Source organism: Molothrus aeneus, chromosome 4, assembly GCF_037042795.1.
Source record: "Molothrus aeneus isolate 106 chromosome 4, BPBGC_Maene_1.0, whole genome shotgun sequence".
Taxonomy (NCBI): Eukaryota; Metazoa; Chordata; class Aves; order Passeriformes; family Icteridae; genus Molothrus; species Molothrus aeneus.
Genome location: NC_089649.1, coordinates 73,949,432 through 73,968,633, shown reverse-complemented (window position 1 = coordinate 73,968,633; position 19,202 = coordinate 73,949,432). Strand labels below are relative to the sequence as shown.

General features: G+C 45.8%; 1 protein-coding gene across 1 annotated transcript in view; it reads left to right on the top strand.

Annotated features, from left to right (window-relative positions):
- The window catches only part of ATRN (attractin), a 150,827-nt gene that overhangs the window by 44,982 nt on the left and 86,643 nt on the right, over window positions 1–19,202 (top strand). The window contains exons 4-11 of the mRNA XM_066548861.1: window positions 2,987–3,115; window positions 5,026–5,231; window positions 6,205–6,373; window positions 7,732–7,822; window positions 8,947–9,190; window positions 11,864–12,047; window positions 14,250–14,404; window positions 18,977–19,061. Coding sequence (XP_066404958.1) covers window positions 2,987–3,115; window positions 5,026–5,231; window positions 6,205–6,373; window positions 7,732–7,822; window positions 8,947–9,190; window positions 11,864–12,047; window positions 14,250–14,404; window positions 18,977–19,061 — 1,263 coding nt within the window. The remainder of the gene's footprint in view (window positions 1–2,986; window positions 3,116–5,025; window positions 5,232–6,204; window positions 6,374–7,731; window positions 7,823–8,946; window positions 9,191–11,863; window positions 12,048–14,249; window positions 14,405–18,976; window positions 19,062–19,202) is intronic.

Genomic DNA, 19,202 nt, shown 5'->3' with positions numbered 1-19,202 from the left:
AGTGTCCATTACAAGGGAATATTATGAACCAAACAAGAAGTTTGTTAGGCTTTTTGTTCTTTGGTTTTGTGGGAGATGGTCTTTTGGGAGAGATAAACTTCAGAAGTCTCAAATGTTGAGAATGAAATAAAGCACCTCTTCCAGAGAGATGAAAAGGAAATTAATTTTGCTGTTTAATCCCTTATCATTGAGAAGTGAGCAGCGGGGGGAAATTTGGCTTTCTCATAAGGAAATATTTCTTGAAATGTATATCAGCAGATGTGCTGGAGTTGCTTAGCCAAAACATTGGGATCAGGTTCCAGTGATTTTTATGGTGTGTTGGTAAAATGAAGGACACCTTTTTTGTCCACCATGAGATTTGTTGTGCAGAAAGGGCTGTTGTGCAGTTTTCAGTGTGATCCTGATGTAGGTAGCTTGTTCATCTGCTGGTTTTGGTACATATACCCCCAAATCTGTAGTACAAAGGATTGCTGGGGGTCTGTTTCTGTTCTTGGAGCACACCATTGTATTGTATCATGGGGACAGAAAAGTTCAGGTCACAAAAAGTGCTTCCCAGGTGGTATTAGTGGGTGCTATGGATAGCTGGGAGTGATTTCCTTGAGCAGATAAACTCATTTACTCTGTCCTAGGAAACTCTCTTCAACTGCATTAGCTTTCTATTCTAAATAGATGTGAAAAGAGGAAAAGTAAATTCTTCTTGGGGGAAAATTCTTTCCATCATTGCTTTTTGCCTGCTGGTGGCCCTGGGCTCTGGGGGGTGGCCGGATGGGGGCCAGGCCGGGCTGTTTGGAGCTGCCCTGGCTCCCTCCCCACATGCTCTGCTCTGCCCCTCAGGCCCCTGCTGGTCACAGAGCTTTGACTTGACCTGGGGAAACGGGAGTGAGGCTGGGCAAAGGTGGATCTGTGCAGGGAAATAGCTGCTGACTGTGAACAGGGGGTGCTAGACAATGTGCTGCACATGGATAAAGGCTTTTAAAAATGTAAATTCAATAGACTTTCAATTTGTGCCCATGTTGATGCCTTTTGTATGAGGGAGGAATCAACTTTTAATTTTTTGGTTTTGTCAAGCTTCTATTAAATGAAAAATAAACATTCCCTCTCAGATACAAAGTATTTAGTGCAATAGGTAAATAGGTAGTAATTACTTTTTTCAAAGCTCATTTTAGTTTGTCAGTTTACTCCAATTATTTTGACAAACCATTATATAAATCTGTAGTGTGTCTGCAATACTGTAGATAGTCTTGCCCACCATCTTTGCTTCTCTCTGCTAGTCCTGGAAAACTAAAAGGCTGGAGGATCTCAGAGAACCTGGAAAGGTGAGAGAAACAGCCAAAGGCATCCATAAGTGTGAAGCCAAGAAAGAGGTGGGAGGTAGAGAGTGTGACAGGCTGCTATGATAGAAGGGACAACACACATGAATGTGATGAGTCACGTAGAGCTTATAAAAGAAGAGATGATGAGAAGATGAAATGCCTGAGGGATGAGACGGCATCCAGAGGGACCTGGGCATGACCAAGGACTGGCACTGTAGGGATCTCATGAGCTTCAACAAGGTCAAGGTCCTGCATCAGATGGGAGCAATTCCAAGTATGAGAAGTGACTGGGGGATGGAGGGATTGAGAGCAGCACTGGAGGGGGAGGACTTGGTGATGCTGGTGGGTAAGAAACTGGGCATGCCCTGGCCTTGTAAGCTGGGACCCAGAACGCCCCTGTGCCTGGGCTGATCCCAGCGTGGGCAGCAGGGGAGGGGGGACTCTGTCCCTGTGCCCCTCCCTGAGGTGAGAGCCCACCTGCAGAGCTGCCCCAGCCCTGGGGCCAACAGCAGGAGGACGTGGAGCTGCTGGAGAGAGCCCAGAGGAGGCCCCGGAGCTGCTGCAGGGCTGGAGCCCCTCTGCTCTGGAGCCAGGCTGGCAGAGCTGGGAATGCTCCCCTGGAGAAGGGAAGGCTCCAGGCAGAGCTCAGAGCCCCTGGCAGGGCCTGCAGGGGCTCCAGGAGAGCTGCAGAGGGGCTGGGGACAAGGCCTGCAGGGACAGGAGCCAGGGAATGGCTCCCACTGGGAAAGAGGAGAGTGGGCTGGGATCTTGGCAAGGAATTCCTGCCTGGGCTGGAATTCCCAGATTTGCTGGGGCTGTCCCTGGATCCCTGGCAGTGCCCCAGGCCAGGTTGGACACTGGGGCTGGGAGCAGCCTAGAATAGCAGAAGGTGTCTTTGCCATGGCAGGGGTTGAACAGGATGAGTTTTAAGTCTCTGGTTTAATGCAAACCAGTCTGTGATTCTGTGGCTGTTTGTATTTCTCATAGAAAAGGAACCCAAAAGGCAGCAAGTCAAAAATGAGTAGAATAATCCTTTTTCTGCTGTTGTGGAATTAAATTGTTAACCTCACTGCTGCAGATTTTTCAGGTGAAAAGGATATGAATGATTAAGAAATGAATTGGATAGAAGCATGGCAGAGTGGTTTATTTTACTGTGCTGGCTTGGGTGCATTCTCCAGGTCTAAGCATCTGAACTGGGTGTCTGGATGGTGGATTACACATTGCCACAATGCTCTGTACTTGCTTGGTTTGTCACAGCCTTTCCCAATCATTTTTGTAGCCCACAGTCAGGAGGAGATCTGGGCTCAGCAGACCTTTAGTTTGACTTTGTAATACAGATTTTCTTTTTGGACACATTAATTTCTGTTTCCAATGGTGCCACCTTGTTTTATGAGTGGGACCTGCTTAATTCTTTGCTGAGTGACAAGGGAGGGAAGGGTTTTTGATAGGGATATCTAACATTCTAGATAGCTTCAGACTTTCTCAGGTTAAATACTTCCAACATACATTTATTTATGATTCCACAAATTCATTATACTTCAAATAATGGAACTACATGGAGTTTCAATTATTTTATTGAAATTCAGTTATTTTATTGATAGTACTGGTGCATTTACTCTTGTTGCTTTGCTGCCTTTTATTTCACTTCTAATATTGTTCTCTTACTTTTCCAGTGGTCTTATTGTTCCTGAGAAAGACAGCAATGAAACAGTACCTGAAGTTGTAGCTACTTCTGGATATGCTCTTCTACATTTCTTCAGTGATGCTGCCTATAATCTCACAGGGTTTAACATCACCTATAAGTAAGTGGCACCACTCCACAGTGATGCTGCAGGTTGAGCAAAAGGAGTTTTCCCCTTTTCTTACTTTTGTCTTGAAATAAGCAGTTGCCATTGAAGTGTGTAATTATGAGCAGACACTTGAAATTAGATTTTTATCTTTATTATACCCTTGCAACAGCTAATAAGTGGCATGTGCTCAATGTTACAACTTGTAAGTTGTAAGTGTGGATGAATGTTTGCTCCAAAAGGCATCTTACTATTTATTTTATGTTATTAGATCAATTTGATTCTATCTAATCAACAGGAATTGATGTGTTTTGTGCATGTCTGTGCTCCTGAGTGCTCTGCAGAGATACTCTAGCACAAACGCACTTTTCCATCAGCCACACATTTCATTTGAGACACTGGGCTGTGCCTGCTCTTGAGGGTCCTCATCCTCAGGATTTGCTTTCTTATTCATCCCTGGATTGAATCCCTTCATCTGGCTTCTTTTTATTCTGAACTGGTTTTATATTCATTCATATTCTAAACAGATGGTACTTTCTGTTCACTGACATGTATGTAGTCCTCATTGGTGAGCTTTTTAAAAGTAATTCTGCTATGCTCCCTAATTCATCAACTGCTTTTAGAAAGGTTTTGTCTTGAGGTAAATGTGTGGACATACTCACAGAGATGGAAGGTTTTACTTCTGCAGGGACTGTGAGCTTCAGATTTTTTTTGCTCCTACAGATGCAAGTTATGTTTGTGCCACACTGGGAGATTTAATTTGGGAATAACCTGCAGAAAGTCTCACCTCTTTCAGAAAAAACAGCTGGAAAAACTTCAGTCATAACTGACTTCTTGCAAAAACTGACTTTCTTTTAAAATGAGAAGCTTAGTTTTTGGATATCAAGTCTCAGTGCTTTCATCCTTAGTAATAACACAAATATGTGCTTAATAACCCACATAATAGTGAATTTTTTAAAAATAGGGGGCATTCAGCACCCCTTGAAAGCTCCAGAAGAAGATGAGGAGTGTATGCAAAGTTACTGGGATCAGAGGAGCTGAAGAGGCAGTGATTTCCAAGTCTGACTGATTGCATAAACCAGGACTCCATCTACTGCCAGCTGTTGGATTTGCACCATTGCAATAAAATACTGTCTTCAAGAACAATATTCTTTTAATTTGTCACTTTCTTCATAATTTCAAACAATTTTCAAGTGCTGTTTTGTGTTCTGGTTCTTAGGTTTGCTCGTAACATTTTCCCAGCAAGTAGATTGAATGGTACATAAGAGTCTTCTTAGTTATCACTGAGTGTAGGTAGTAGTTCTCTCAGCACTTGTGGAATTGCCTTGGAGCCAGTGACAGTGAGAATATGGGTACTAATTCCCATCTGTGAATTATTCTGGTTGATACACCAGCAAAAACTGGAGTCTGGAAATTATTATGATCTCAAAATTTGGACCTTTACTAAGATCGTATCTGGTTTTGCCTCAGCTACATTGCAGATATTATAAAATGAGAAATTATTTGAACCAGGCATGTCTTTGGCTCGGGTTCCATCTCCAGTTGTTCTCTTGGTAAGCAGATCCCTGAATAGCACCTAATTGTGAGCAGTTTGAGTATAAATTGCACAGACACCACAGCAGCCTTACACTCTGATTAAAGTCCTCACTTACTGTTGGGTGTTTTAAGGAAAGTTGTTTGCCTTACAAATGGCTAAAAATCCTATTGATCATTTTCTCAGAGGAGCTGTGAGTTTAACTTGTGAAATGAAGCAGTTTTTAGGAATAGAGTACAAATCTCTACAGGTGCATCACACCAGGTAGCAGATGACTCTCTCTTGGTTTGTAATGATTTGTGTTCACTTTGTTCAGCATCACTCTTGCCTTTGTTAATAATTCTTGGGAATCTCTTTCCTTCCTGACGAGCTGCTTTGTGCTTTTCCCCAGTTTCAATATGTGTCCCAATAACTGCTCTGGCCAAGGGGAGTGCAGGCTCAACAGCAGCAGCCTGGCCCCGCAGTGTGAGTGTGCCGAGCGCTGGAAGGGAGAGGCCTGTGACATTCCCTACTGCCCGGGGAACTGCGGCGCTCCTGAGCGGGGCCACTGCAGCCTCAACGGCTCCAGAGCCTGCCTGTGCTCTGCAGGCTGGCAGGGTGAGTCTCCTGGGGGGCACACAGAACTCTGGGGATGCATTTCCTATGTGTGGAGCTGGCAGTTTAACTGGGAGTACGTGGGAATATTCTGCATGACAAGTATTCTCATTTTGACTAGGAACAGAGTATTTCCTTTTTAAATTTAAAAGATCACACTTCATGTGGATGGATGGATGGATATGCTGGAGAGGAGGACACAGGGAAGCTCCAAGGGCTGGAGCCTCTCAGCTCTGGAGACAGTCTGGGAGAGCTGGAGGTGTGGAGAAGAGAAGGCTCCAGGGAGACTTCAGAGCCACTTCCAGTGCCCAGAGGGCTTCCATGAGAGCTGGAGAAGGCTGTTGGACAAGGGCCTGGAATGCCAGGACAAAGGGGAATGACTTTAAATTGAAACTAGGCTGGTTTAGATTAGATATAAGGAAGAAGTATTTTACAATGAGTGTGATGACACCCTGGCACAGGGTGCCCAGAGCAGCTGTGGCTGCCCCTGGATCCCTGGCAGTGTCCAAGGCCAGGTTGGACATTGGGGCTTGGGGCATCCTCTGGAAGGTGTCCCTGCCATGGCAGGCGGGTGAAAGGCGATCTTTCCAATCCATCCCAGTCTGTGATTCTGTGGTTTTTTACAATTGCTTTTAAAAGCAACTTTGTCACCATCCAAAGAGAGACTAACCTGTGGCGTACAGGCATCCCTTCAAGCCTCATTCCTATGCACCTGAAGCAAATTTGAGCCTGGTTGCCATAGTTGACCTGTTTGAACATGTGAAATGCCTTGTTCTCATGTCCAGCTGAGCTGATCAGCCACATCCAACTTGGCAGAGATCTGGCCTGAACATACATGTTTCCTTTGCAAAGACCTACTGACATGTAAGAATTAGTCCCATATTAAATGCAACCAGCTACAGCACTAGCAGGAGTTTGACCTCCAGCTGAAATACAGGCTTTGGAAAAACCCCATTTTTAAACCTTCTTTTCCCAGGTCCTGGCTGTTCAATTCCTCTTCCTGCAAACCAGTCATTTTGGGAACGGGAAGAATACACTCTTCCAAAACTTGCCAGAGCATCTCACAAAGCCGTCATCCATGACAATAAAATGTGGGTTGTTGGAGGCTATGTCTTCAATCATTCTGACTCTCAGAAGGTTTTAGCGTGAGTATAAACCCAGATAATAAAAACTAAAGATAGGAACTTAGATTTGAGAGTTATTTTTAGGAAATGCCACCTGACATGCTTTGCTTTGGTCTGTGCTTCATCTGCAAGGGAAAACAGCCATAATAAAAACTCAGGCTCGTGTTTGAGATGGGGGAAAATCTTGCTAAGGGGTGCTAATTTTGGAAAAGAAAAGCATAAGGTTCCTAATGTTCAGTGAGCTTTTGATTCATCTGTGTCTGACAGCATTTAACTATTCTCTGTATATTTCTGGGCCAGCTCCTAAATTATATCTAGCCTCATATTCAAAGAGGGTCATTTTGCTTCAGTGTTTTTTAGACCTTCTTTATGTTGTATCTGTGTGACTTGAGTTTTTGGTTCCTTAATAACACCTACTGATTACTCTGGATGGTTATCCACAGTGTATGGGACACCAGATAGGGAGTGGCATTAGGATGAGGGCATTTATGCAATTGTTTGAGGAGGTGTAACAGTAACTAAAATATAAAGTAATAATAATGTACTTCATGGAAATACTCAATTTAAAAAACCCCAGCTTTTGTATTGTATTAGGGCAGATCTAGGCAAAAGCTGGATTTTTTCCCACACATACTCCTATACCTTACTTTGATGGACCTAAGTGAGAGCTGTGTATTCTGCGCTCACATCCTGAGGCAATAGTTCTTATAGGGGAAGAGGAGCTGAAAACACACATTTAAATGTAGAACAGTTGCTACTTGCACCCACAATTTACTCCTCCAAAGTCACACCTTGTTTTTAATAGGATACCCTATGGCTTTGTTGAATGCTTTCTCAGAGATGATTTTATCTCACAAAGCCCTAAGCTTGGCAAATATAGTGCCTTATTTTAAATGAAAAGCCACAAGCCATTTTCAGGGCAGAAGGTTTATGTTATTTTAAGCATGAATAGCAAAGACATAATTAAAAAGTGCTTTTTAAGCACCAGCAGAGTTTCTTTAATCAAGTAGTTGGAAATTATCTAAGTTTAGTGTAAAGTTTTCCTACTTTTTTGAGGGAGAGGTGGTGTAGGTTGTCACAGCTTAATAGGCAATGCACTAGCTCTTGGGGTTGTATGGAAAAGAAAACAGGGCAAAGGACATCAACCTGTGGATGGTCAGTAACAGAGCAGGCTCAACTGTTTTTCTTTTTAACCCATAAGTAGTTTGTATGAGCTTTGTGCATGCTGAAATCATGGCAGGATTTATTATTTCAGTAAATAATTATATCTAGCATACTATATTGGTAAATAATTTCCCCAAATCTTAGAAAGGACAAACAATCATATTCTCAGCTTTAATACCTATTCCTTGGAAAGTAATTCAGTTTTAATTATACAGGTATGATCTCATTTCTGAAGAGTGGCTTCCACTGAACAGCTCTGTGAACTCAGTAGAGATGAGATATGGTCATTCGTTGGCATTGCACAAGGTAAGTTCAGTGCTCCAGACTCACTTCCCAGCTAATTTCCCTTCTTTTCTCCTGTTTCCCACTCCTTATCCCAGATCAGCCTTGCTTTTGGAGAAATGTTCCTCATTCAGGGGCTTGTCCATGCTTAGCCCAGGCTATACCCTTGTGCTCTAGGCAATCCTTGGGTGGCTCTCCTAGGAAGTCTGTAGTGTCTCTGCCTGTGTGCTCCTTCTTTGCCCTTTTTCCAGAGATTTTGAAGATGACTTTTTGAGGCCAGTGAGTCCATTATTTCCTTCTTGCTGTCTGTGCTGACAAGAATGCCTGAGGATGAGTTTGCTGGAGTTCCCCAGCTGCCTTTTATGTAGATCACATGAATATTTTTATGAGCTCTGTTGTCCAAGATGCCAAAGCAGAGCTGGCGGATTAGGGATTTTTGTTACTTGCTCTGCAAGTAAATTTGTGAATCTCATCTTCCAGCATCTGACACAGCAAGTGGATTTGACAGTTTTTACCTCCTTTCTCACTTGTGTGCCTTGCTGTAAGTGCAGACCATGTGAGAGCAGGATGGCAAAGTCTGTGGAAAGGAAATGAGCTGATCCTTTATTAACCTTTGGGTTTTATTGACCTTTGAATGTTGTTCAGCTCAAACAGTGCAGGCCAGGGCAAAACTTAATCATAAATACTCAAACTCCACACTGTCATTCACAAACAGAGCACTTGAAGAACCTCAAAGCATGGAAATTCATCATGGAATCACAAAATTATTTGGGTTGGAAGGGAGCTTAAAGATCATCTAGTCCCAGTTCCCTGCTGCAGGCAGAGACCTCCCAATGTCCCAGGCTGCTCCTAGCCCCAATGTCCAGCCTGGCCTTGGGCACTGCCAGGGATCCAGGGGCAGCCACAGCTGCTCTGGGCACCTGTGCCAGGGCCTCACACCCTCCTGGGGACAATTACTAGCTCCCAATATCCCATCCATCCCAGCCCTCTGGCAGTGGGATCCAATCCCTCTGTCCTGTCCCTTCAGGCCTTGTCCCCAGTCCCTTTCCAGGGGACTTTATTAGGTAACTTCAGACCAGTAGCTTCAGTGCTTCCCAAACAGCAGTTCCCTAAACGCTGCACTCGCTGCCCTCTGGGCCTTCTTTCAGGATAACATCTACATGTACGGCGGCAAGCTGGATGCCACGGGGAACGTGAGCAGCCAGCTGTGGGTGTTCCACATCCCGCGGCAGAGCTGGGCCGTGCTGGCACCCCGGGCCAAGGAGCAGTACGCCGTGGTGGGGCACTCGGCACACGTGGTGACCCTGCGCGACAACAGCACCGTCATGCTGGTGCTCTTTGGGCACTGCCCCCTCTACGGCTACATCAGCAACGTCCAGGAGTACAATCTGCGTGAGTGAGGGGGAGAGGGAGGGAGGGCAGCCCTCCTGTGCAGGAGTACAGCCTGTGGGAGTGAGAGAGGGCAGCCCTCCTGTGCAGGAGTACAGCCTGTGGGAGTGAGGGAGAGAGGGAGGGCAGCCCTCCTGTGCAGGAGTACAGCCTGTGGGAGTGAGGGAGGGAGGGAGGGAGGGAGGGCAGCCCTCCTGTGCAGGAGTACAGCCTGTGGGAGTGAGGGGCAGAGGGAGAGAGGGAGGGCAGCCCTCCTGTGCAGGAGTACAGCCTGTGGGAGTGAGGGAGGGAGGGAGGGAGGGAGGGCAGCCCTCCTGTGCAGGAGTACAGCCTGTGGGAGTGAGGGGCAGAGGGAGGGAGGGCAGCCCTCCTGTGCAGGAGTACAGCCTGTGGGAGTGAGGGGGAGAGGGAGAGAGGGAGGGCAGCCCTCCTGTGCAGGAGTACAGCCTGTGGGAGTGAGGGGGAGAGGGAGAGAGGGAGGGCAGCCCTCCTGTGCAGGAGTACAGCCTGTGGGAGTGAGGGGGAGAGGGAGAGAGCGAGGGCAGCCCTCCTGTGCAGGAGTACAGCCTGTGGGAGGGAGGGAGGGAGGGAGGGCAGCCCTCCTGTGCAGGAGTACAGCCTGTGGGAGTGAGGGGGAGAGGGAGAGAGCGAGGGCAGCCCTCCTGTGCAGGAGTACAGCCTGTGGGAGGGAGGGAGGGAGGGAGGGCAGCCCTCCTGTGCAGGAGTACAGCCTGTGGGAGTGAGGGGGAGAGGGAGAGAGCGAGGGCAGCCCTCCTGTGCAGGAGTACAGCCTGTGGGAGTGAGGGGCAGAGGGAGGGAGGGCAGCCCTCCTGTGCAGGAGTACAGCCTGTGGGAGTGAGGGGCAGAGGGAGGGAGGGAGGGAGGGAGGGCAGCCCTCCTGTGCAGGAGTACAGCCTGTGGGAGGGAGGGAGGGAGGGAGGGAGGGCAGCCCTCCTGTGCAGGAGTACAGCCTGTGGGAGGGAGGGAGAGAGGGAGAGAGGGAGGGCAGCCCTCCTGTGCAGGAGTACAGCCTGTGGGAGTGAGGGGGAGAGGGAGAGAGCGAGGGCAGCCCTCCTGTGCAGGAGTACAGCCTGTGGGAGGGAGAGAGGGAGGGCAGCCCTCCTGTGCAGGAGTACAGCCTGTGGGAGTGAGGGAGGGAGTGAGGGAGGGAGGGAGGGAGGGCAGCCCTCCTGTGCAGGAGTACAGCCTGTGGGGGAGTGGGGAGGGAGGAAGGGCAGCCCTCCTGCCGGGCCCTGCCAGTGGAACAGCTGCTTTGGATGTTATTTAAATGACTCATGTTCAGATAGCAAAACACAGGCAAATGTGTTCTCCTCCTCCTGTTTGTAGGTAGAAGAAGTTGAACCTAACAGATTTGTATAACCCAATGAGCAGGCAGCCACGTGCCTCCACCTTTAGACACAGTGTTAGGTCCCAAAGATACAAAGCTGTAATTGAGAGGTAAAGCAGGGCAACTCTGGAACAATTTAGATTAGTTTTCCTCTCTCCCCCTGACAAAACAAACACTTCTGAAATTGTTTTTTAATTCTGCAGATATAATAATGGCTGTAACAATTCAGACCAAATACCTGCTTAACCTGACACCCATGTACCCAGTAGCAGATGCTATGGGAAACAGGTGCTGAATTTCTGGATTCCCATATCCCTGATATTCTGACCCCCATATCCTGGAATAGTCCAGCCTCTGATTTTAGGGTCCAGAGAGTTCTAGTATAAGCACTGGAGAAGCACAGGAAGCTTTCCAGGCAAACTGAACTTGTACCCAGCTCAGAAATGGGGGCACATTCCTGGCTCCACAGACCACGTCGGGATTGTAGTTAGGCACAGGAAGTTCACAACAGGAGTGTGCTGGTTATTCTCAGAAATAGTGGCCCTGTCTCCACTTTGTCCTCCAGTCATGCCGATCCAGAGGATCTGCTGGAGCCTGGTTCTCTGGAGTCCATGTGAGCAAGATTTCTTCCTTTCGGAGAAATCCAGAGAGAACCACAGCCCGTGGGGCAGTGATGTGTTTCTGCCATGTGTGATCTTGCAGACTGTTCACTTCCTTTGCCTTTGGTGTGCCTGCTCTGGCCTGCAGTTGGGAAGCTTGTATAGGGTTTCATTCAGCACTTACTACAGAGATTTGGTGTGTAATGTGGTATTTTTATTTCAGTTGCCATTATAATACGTCTAAAGTGCTTCAGACCAATGTTATTTTAGTGAGTGAGATACAGGATCATGAATCACATATTAGTTTTTAACTGCAGTGTTCTTCACAGTCAGACTTGGCTTCAGTGCTGTCTGGCTTTATATATATATATATATTTATATATATATATAAAAAGTAAAAGTGCTCTTGAGTCCCATTCCAAATCAAGTCACAGTGCTGGCATTTTCATGTCATTGAAATGCAATATATTATTTGTCTACTTTTTATTTCTCATTTACTTATATTGTCTGCAAAATGTAAAAAATGACTGTGGAAGAGCTATTTCTGCTCCAATTGAAAATACCTGGCAATGCTTCTTGACAACAGACTTTTTGAAGGGGAATATTTTTGGATATGAAGTGATAGAGACAGTGTCTAGATCTGAGTCAGGGGAATCCCAATTTATTTCACCGCGTTGTTGAGTTGTCAAATGGACAGAAATGAACCATGTTTTGTCACTCATTTTTCAGTGACAAATACCTGGAGCATCTTGCAGACGAGTGGAGCTCTGGTGCAGGGAGGATATGGTCACAGCAGTGTTTATGATCCAAATACAAGATCTATCTACATCCACGGGGGTTACAAGGCCTTCAGTGCCAACAAGTACAGGCTGGCAGATGATTTGTACAAATATGAAGTGGATTCCCGCATGTGGTAAGTTGTTCTTCTTCTTTTTTGCGTTTACTGCCCTGTCAGTTTTGTTTGTAGTGAACAAGAGGATGGGTATTTCATGAGGGTATAGTGGTTTATATCTACCTGAATCCGGGATAGATGCTGTGCTCTTGAATGTCGTTTTTATGTCACCTTACAAAGAGGGAATGATATAATCAATATAATCAAGGCTGTGAACAAGCCAAGAAATCCATTTTAATCTATTGTTTGATTCAAACTGAAAAGAAAAATATTTGATGTTTTTTTCTTGCTAGCCGTACAGCCTGTGCATATTAGTGCAGTTACTGCAGTCAAGCCAGTGATAATCCATTCTACAGTTAAGACTGTAAAGGAATTTCTATTATAAGCCTATTTTCTTCTGTCTCTGTAACTGCTTGAAATGTTCATTTCTTAAGCTGAAATCTTCTGTGATTTGTTGCTGCCAAAAGGTGAGTTTTATTAAAAAGCTATAGCCACACTTCACAGCCTGGAGCAACAGAGATGAAATACATTTTCCTTAATTCTGTGTTTTTAATGTTGATTCTAAAGGCTCCTGACTGTCTTTTGGGTTAACACATGTAAATTTGAGTCACTGCATCTCTTATTGGGTGTTAAAATAGCTTGTGTTTCTGCAACATCTGTTTGTGAGTCTGTACTGATGAGGAAGGTAATGAGTGACTAATTTCCAGCCCCCCTCCTTCCCACTCAGTTGTATACACAGAAATAACCCCACTTCCTCTCTGGATTAATTTGATCTTCCACTTCAGCCATGGAGTGGACAAATCTGGCTGAGTAGGCAGAAACTTAACAAATGTGACATTGTTCTTCCAAACTCCTGCAGAACCAATTTTCTTTTGTCACATTTATTTTCTCAGTCTGGCAAGCCCTGTTGTACAAGTGGAGAGTGTAGGACTGTCTATTCATCTCTATCTCTGCCTTTTTTTTGTGCCATTGACTCTTTCTTTTATTCTTGAGTGATTTAGCCCTCTCTTGTTAAATCTCATGAGCTTCCCATGGGCCCTTTTCTTGAGCTCTTCCAGGTTCCTCTGGAACAAATCCTGTCCCTCAGGTGTGTCCACCACACACTCAACTTGATGTCCCCTAGTTGAAGAGACCTTAAAACTCAACCCATTCCACCCCCTGCCATGGCAGGGATACTTTCTGCTATCCCAGGTGCTCCCAGGGATCCAGGGGCAGCCCCAGCTGCTCTGGGAATTCCAGCCCAGGCAGGAATTCCTTGCCAAGATCCCAGCCCAATCTCCCCTTTCCCAGTGGGAGCCATTCCCTGGCTCCTGTCCCTGCAGGCCTTGTCCCCAGCCCCTCTGCAGCTCTCCTGGAGCCCCTGCAGGCCCTGCCAGGGGCTCTGAGCTCTGCCTGGAGCCTTCCCTTCTCCAGGGGAGCATTCCCAGCTCTGCCAGCCTGGCTCCAGAGCAGAGGGGCTCCAGCCCTGCAGCAGCTCCGGGGCCTCCTCTGGGCTCTCTCCAGCAGCTCCACGTCCTCCTGCTGTTGGCCCCAGGGCTGGGGCAGCTCTGCAGGTGGGCTCTCACCTCAGGGAGGGGCACAGGGACAGAGTCCCCCCTCCTTCAACACAAATCCTCTCAGAAAAATAGGAGAATCCTCCAAAAGATGACCCTCTGTGCTCAGTGCCATCAGTACTACTGATGGAAGTTGAGATTGGTGACGAGTTTGATTAGTGCTTCCCATGATTTAGTCTCTGATGAGCCAGCCTGTTGTACAGTTATTAACCTGTAGGGCTTTGTTTTCAGGAGCTGTATAGATCATGGTAAAATAGATTTTTTAGTTGTGAGCAGAGATGCTGCCCGGTGTGAAAGATTTCTTTGTGTTGCTATAAAAGCAGAGTTACTACAAAATATTGGAGTCTTCCCAGACTGACTATGTTCAAAAGACAAGTGTGAGAACTTGGGAATCCCTAGGGAAAGAACTGATGATTGGAAGACCACAGCTTTGGAAAGAGGCTCTCATAGGTATAGTTCTCGTATAAATTGGCAAAGCAAGTGGAAAGATGAGAATGAAATTACAAGTGGAATTGAACAATGTGGAATGTAATTGTTAATCAGCTCATTAGGAAAAGTAGTTAGATACTATCCTTGCCCTCAAAGTGTTCTTCAGCTTAGATTTATGGAGTGTTTTGCCTTTGCCAGGTACTCAGCAGTCTCATTAATAGATATATTTTTATTTCTGAAGGACTATTCTCAAAGACAGCCGATTTTTCCGCTACTTGCACACAGCTGTGATCGTGAGTGGGACCATGCTGGTGTTTGGAGGAAACACTCACAATGACACCTCCATGAGCCATGGAGCCAAGTGCTTTTCTTCGGATTTCATGGCCTATGACATCGGTAAGTTCTTGCAGAAACAATAACAAACCCCAAACACTTGGGTGTTTCTCGGGAGCTGTCCTTGGTTTGTCTCCAGAATGCTGGTTTATGGTGCAAGTGTTATCCCAAGTGCTGCTGGGCTCAGGGATCTGCAGTCAGGAGAAGCTCAATAACCTTGCTACAGAATTCCAAGCACATGAGGGGAAGTGATTTCCAATTACAGACAGCAGCAGCAGTTCCTTTGTTAACAGTTTATACACAACCTTGGGCATTAAAAATTAGGTTTTAAACTGCATATTTTTACAGAATCATAAAACCATGGAATCATTAAGGGTGGAAAAAACCTTTAAGATCACCAAGTCCAACTGGCAACCCAGCACCACCACCATTTTCACCACTAAACCATGTCCTCAGGTGCCACATCCACATGTTTTTTGAACACTTCCAGAGATGGTGACTCCATCACTGCCCTAAGCAGCTTATTCCAGTGTTTTGCAACCCTTTGCATGAAAAAACTTTCTGATATCTAATCTACATCTTCCCTGGCCCAACTTGAGGCTGTTTTCTGTCCTGCTATCTCAGCCATAAATCTATTCTGATATTTTGATTGTGTTTTAATCTATGATGGGTCAAAAATTCAAGTTCTTAGGACAGTTACAAGCACTAGACCCTGCTGAAACTCCACCTGTACACTGCACTGCTTCATTCAATCATAAAGCCAAGTTATTAGGTTGGACTTGCTGAGTTTCAGTGGCCAGGAGAGGGCAGCATTTATTTGTGGATTTGGATTCCAGAGCCTGTGAGTTTAAGAAAAACAGGGAAGGAAGAGGTGAAATTACATAAAGAAGGTACATACACAGATAATTCACACTGGGGAAAAACGTCACTCGGTATTCTGACATTCACCTTTCGCTCTCAGAATGCTCTAAATGTGGCTTCTCTGAAATAATCCTGTGAACCTGAAATCTCCAAGTGACTGTCCACCAAGATCTTACTCCTGGTTTGTGAGAGGAAAATGCAAGTGAATACTTGGGCCATCAGGGTTTGCTATCCTTGTGCCCTTTTGCTCTCTGTTATAGTGGTCATTCCATTGTGCCTCCTGTGATTTCTAGCCACATCCCTCTGGAATCTTTGTGTGCTCCTAGCTAGCTTTATTTTGATTTTTTTTTTAAATTGAGGAGTTAAAATGAGGTATTTGACTGGGTTGGATGGGGCTTTGAGCAGCCTGGTCTAGTGGAAAGTGTTCCTGCCCGTGGCTCAGAGCTGAAATGAGATTGTTTTAAGGTGCCATCCAGCCCGGAGTATTTTGTCATTCTGTGGCAGTCATAAACAGTTTGATTTTTTTAAACTTCGGTAGCAACTGCGATAGATTTTTCTTTCTGCATTCTGCTACCTGCCCTGAACTATTGAACTCTCTGTCAGGTGTAAAACACAAATTGCATTAATTTGGCAAAATATGCCAATAATGATGTTCAAGTTTGGGTAACATGTTACATGACATGAGTGATGTAGTCAACATCCCCAGATCTTACCAGATATACACTGATGTGTGGGAGCTTGCATTGGTTTTACGTCACATGGTGGGTGAGAGGTGTTCTTGGGTCCCCTCATTCCTTAGAGAAGAGATCCTCAGCCTGAAAGGAGCAGCTTTTTTTTCAGAAATGAGGCCACTTCTGTTCTATTCATTGCAGGAGCCATTGTGCATGATTTCCCTTATCCCATGTGATTAGGAAGGCATTAGGATGGTGGCCCATCACTTGTGTCACAGCAGCAATGCCTTTTCAGTGCTTCTTCATGCATAATCTCTGCAGTAATTAATGACCCTGGTCATGCTCCTGTTGGTCTCCATGGGAATAAGCCCATGTAACCCCCCTGTTATCTAACCCTTGATGTTCCCAAGGCAAGACCAGTTGATACTGAAAGCCTTCAGTGAAGAGGCTTAATAATTGTCTTTATTCCCTACTTTTATAGTATGCTGTCTGCCTGCCTTGCTAATTTTTTACATTGTTGCGATTAGCCATCATGATTGATTAATGGTCACAGTGATGGTTGGAAGACTGGGGAGAAGTGGAATTAAATCCAATCTGAAACAAATGCTTCAAACTCTGGTCTTCTCCTTAACCTTTGTCATTAAAGCTTATTTTGTTAGTAACAAATTTTATTTACATCATCAATTTTTTCTGGTTTTCCTTCCTCAAATTTCCAAGTAATCAGAGCACATGCACTGAGTATTGGGAGTACATACAACCTTTTTTCTGTGTGGGGCAATGCTAACAGCTTGCACTGAGATGTGTGCTGGGGGTGAGCAATAAAAATTCTTGACTACTTCTTGTCCTTTATCCTCTATTTGACCAGCTTGGGGCACATTCAATCAGAATTGTCCAGGTGCTGCCTAGTTTGGGAAGGTTTCAGGATAACAATCCAGCTGTGTGCATGTGTTACTCTCCATTCTCAGGACAAGCCTTTGGACTGCTGACATTTGGGTTGGGTGAGCACTTGGGCAGAGCTGTCTCTCAGTATTTTCCCTATTTTCTGCACACTGAAATGGCCAATTAGCTCTTCCTATCCCCAGAACTGGTCCCTCTGGCCTTTGTCAAAGTTTCCTGCTCTCAGCAGCTTTGTGTGGAAAAATGCCTCACTTAATCCTCCACCTGCTGCTTAGGTAAAGGTGCTGCTTTTAAATTGATCTTTTCTCCCCACAGAAGAGAAATGAAAACTCTTCTATTTACCCCATGAAAATTCTGATTCTGATGACAAGCACAGGGAGAGGCTGGATGTTTTTGTAGCTGATATGTTCTGATTGAACAGTGCATTTAATAAATCCCAGCATTGTATGTTTTAGGTTAAGTCAAGAAGGAGAAGATTCTTTGTAGTCTCAGAATTACTTGGTTTCTCCAATATTTGATCTCTGGTTAAAAATGGCAAAGAAGCTTAGAAAACAAAATATTCCAGGCCTTCTATTAATCTAGAAAAACATGTTTCTTGGCCTCACACACCTTGATGGCTAAAAAATTGCAAATTGCTGTCCAATTTTTCTGAAGTCTTCTATTTAAAATTGGAACTGTCATGTTTGGCTTGGGAGTGGTGCTGGGTTAGGTTAAATTCTTTGAAGATGGAGCAAATGGCATGTAAAAATAAATTCCAAAATCACAATTTATCAAAGTACTAATTCTGTGTCTTCTGTCTTTTCTTTATTAGCGTTCTTGAACAAAATTGCTCTGCATCTGTTGTTTTATCCAACAATTCTCCAATTAAATTTAGTAAAAAATAAAGCTTTGTTTTTCTTTGACTTTCACTTTATCCATGGACTAGTTTGGTTTGTGGGCTTTTTTTTTTCCAGAGGGTCAGTCCACTGCGCAATGGTTTTATCTCATATTAAAGAATCTTAGGAATATTTGAGGGCCCTGTAGATCTTTACAGAAGATTGACTTTTCTGTCTTAATTGCATAAATTGCATCCAAGTGCCTCTGGGATATTGGCCCCCAAGGTGATCCATTCCCTTTATGAAGTTTAAGTGTTATGAATTGCACTGACTTTTCCTACTTCTGTTCCTTTGCTCAGTGGGTTAGATGTTTCTTAATATGTTTTTTTTTCTCCCATGCTGCCCAAAGAAAAAAATTACCTGAGAAACCAAGTGAAAAATGAAGCAGAACTTATAAATTTTATGCTAATAGAAAAAGATGGAATAATCTAACATTGTATTAAAAGAGAAAAACAGCCACAAATCTTTAAGCTATGATGAGTGAAAAATATTTTTAAAAACATGGGTATCTGCCCTCTAGGAACATAATGGCAATGGAAAAAGAAAAAAAAAGATAAGCCTCTGTTCTCAGTGATACTGGTTTGGGGCAAAACTACAAATAATTCATGTATAAACAGATAAAACCAGAACTTGTTACATGGTGAAAAATCCTACTAGTAAAGGAGGAAAAACAGTTTCTTCTTGTCCTGTTCCCTGGAGCAGAGCCCGACCCCCTGGCTGTGTGCCCTCCTGGCAGGAGCTGTGCAGAGCCACAAGGGCCCCCTGAGCCTCCTTTGCTCCAGGCTGAGCCCCTGCCCGGCTCCCTCAGGGACTCTGCAGCCCCTGCCCGGCTCCCTCAGGGACTCTGCAGCCCCTGCCCGGCTCCCTCAGGGACTCTGCAGCCCCTGCCCGGCTCCCTCAGGGACTCTGCAGCCCCTGCCCGGCTCCCTCAGGGCTTCTGCAGCCCCTGCCCGGCTCCCTCAGGGACTCTGCAGCCCCTGCCCGGCTCCCTCAGGGATTCTGCAGCCCCTGCCCGGCTCCCTCAGGGACTCTGCAGCCCCTGCCCGGCTCCCTCAGGGACTCTGCAGCCCCTGCCCGGCTCCCTCAGGGACTCTGCAGCCCCTGCCCGGCTCCCTCAGGGACTCTGCAGCCCCTGCCCGGCTCCCTCAGGGACTCTGCAGCCCCTTCCCAGTTCCGTTCCTGCCCTGGGCAGGGCCAGGGCCACTCCAGCCCCTCAGGGCCTTTGCTGAAGGATTTCAGGTGCTGGAGATCTCTCAGGAGGAAACTGCTGCGTGAATTGTCTTGTTCATTGTCCAGAGAAACATTTCTGAAACGGTTTTTATCACTTGCAGCCTGTGATCGATGGTCTGTGCTGCCTCGCCCGGCTCTGCACCACGATGTTAACAGGTTTGGGCACTCGGCTGTCCTCTACAACAGGTAAGGGCACAGGGGTTCTGGGGCTTTGGGCACTCTGCTGTGCTGTACAACAGGTACGGGCACAGGTGTTCTACAGGGCATGGGCATGAGTGGATGAGGAACTGCAGCACAGGCTGAGGGTCTGGCACAAACCCTCTTGTC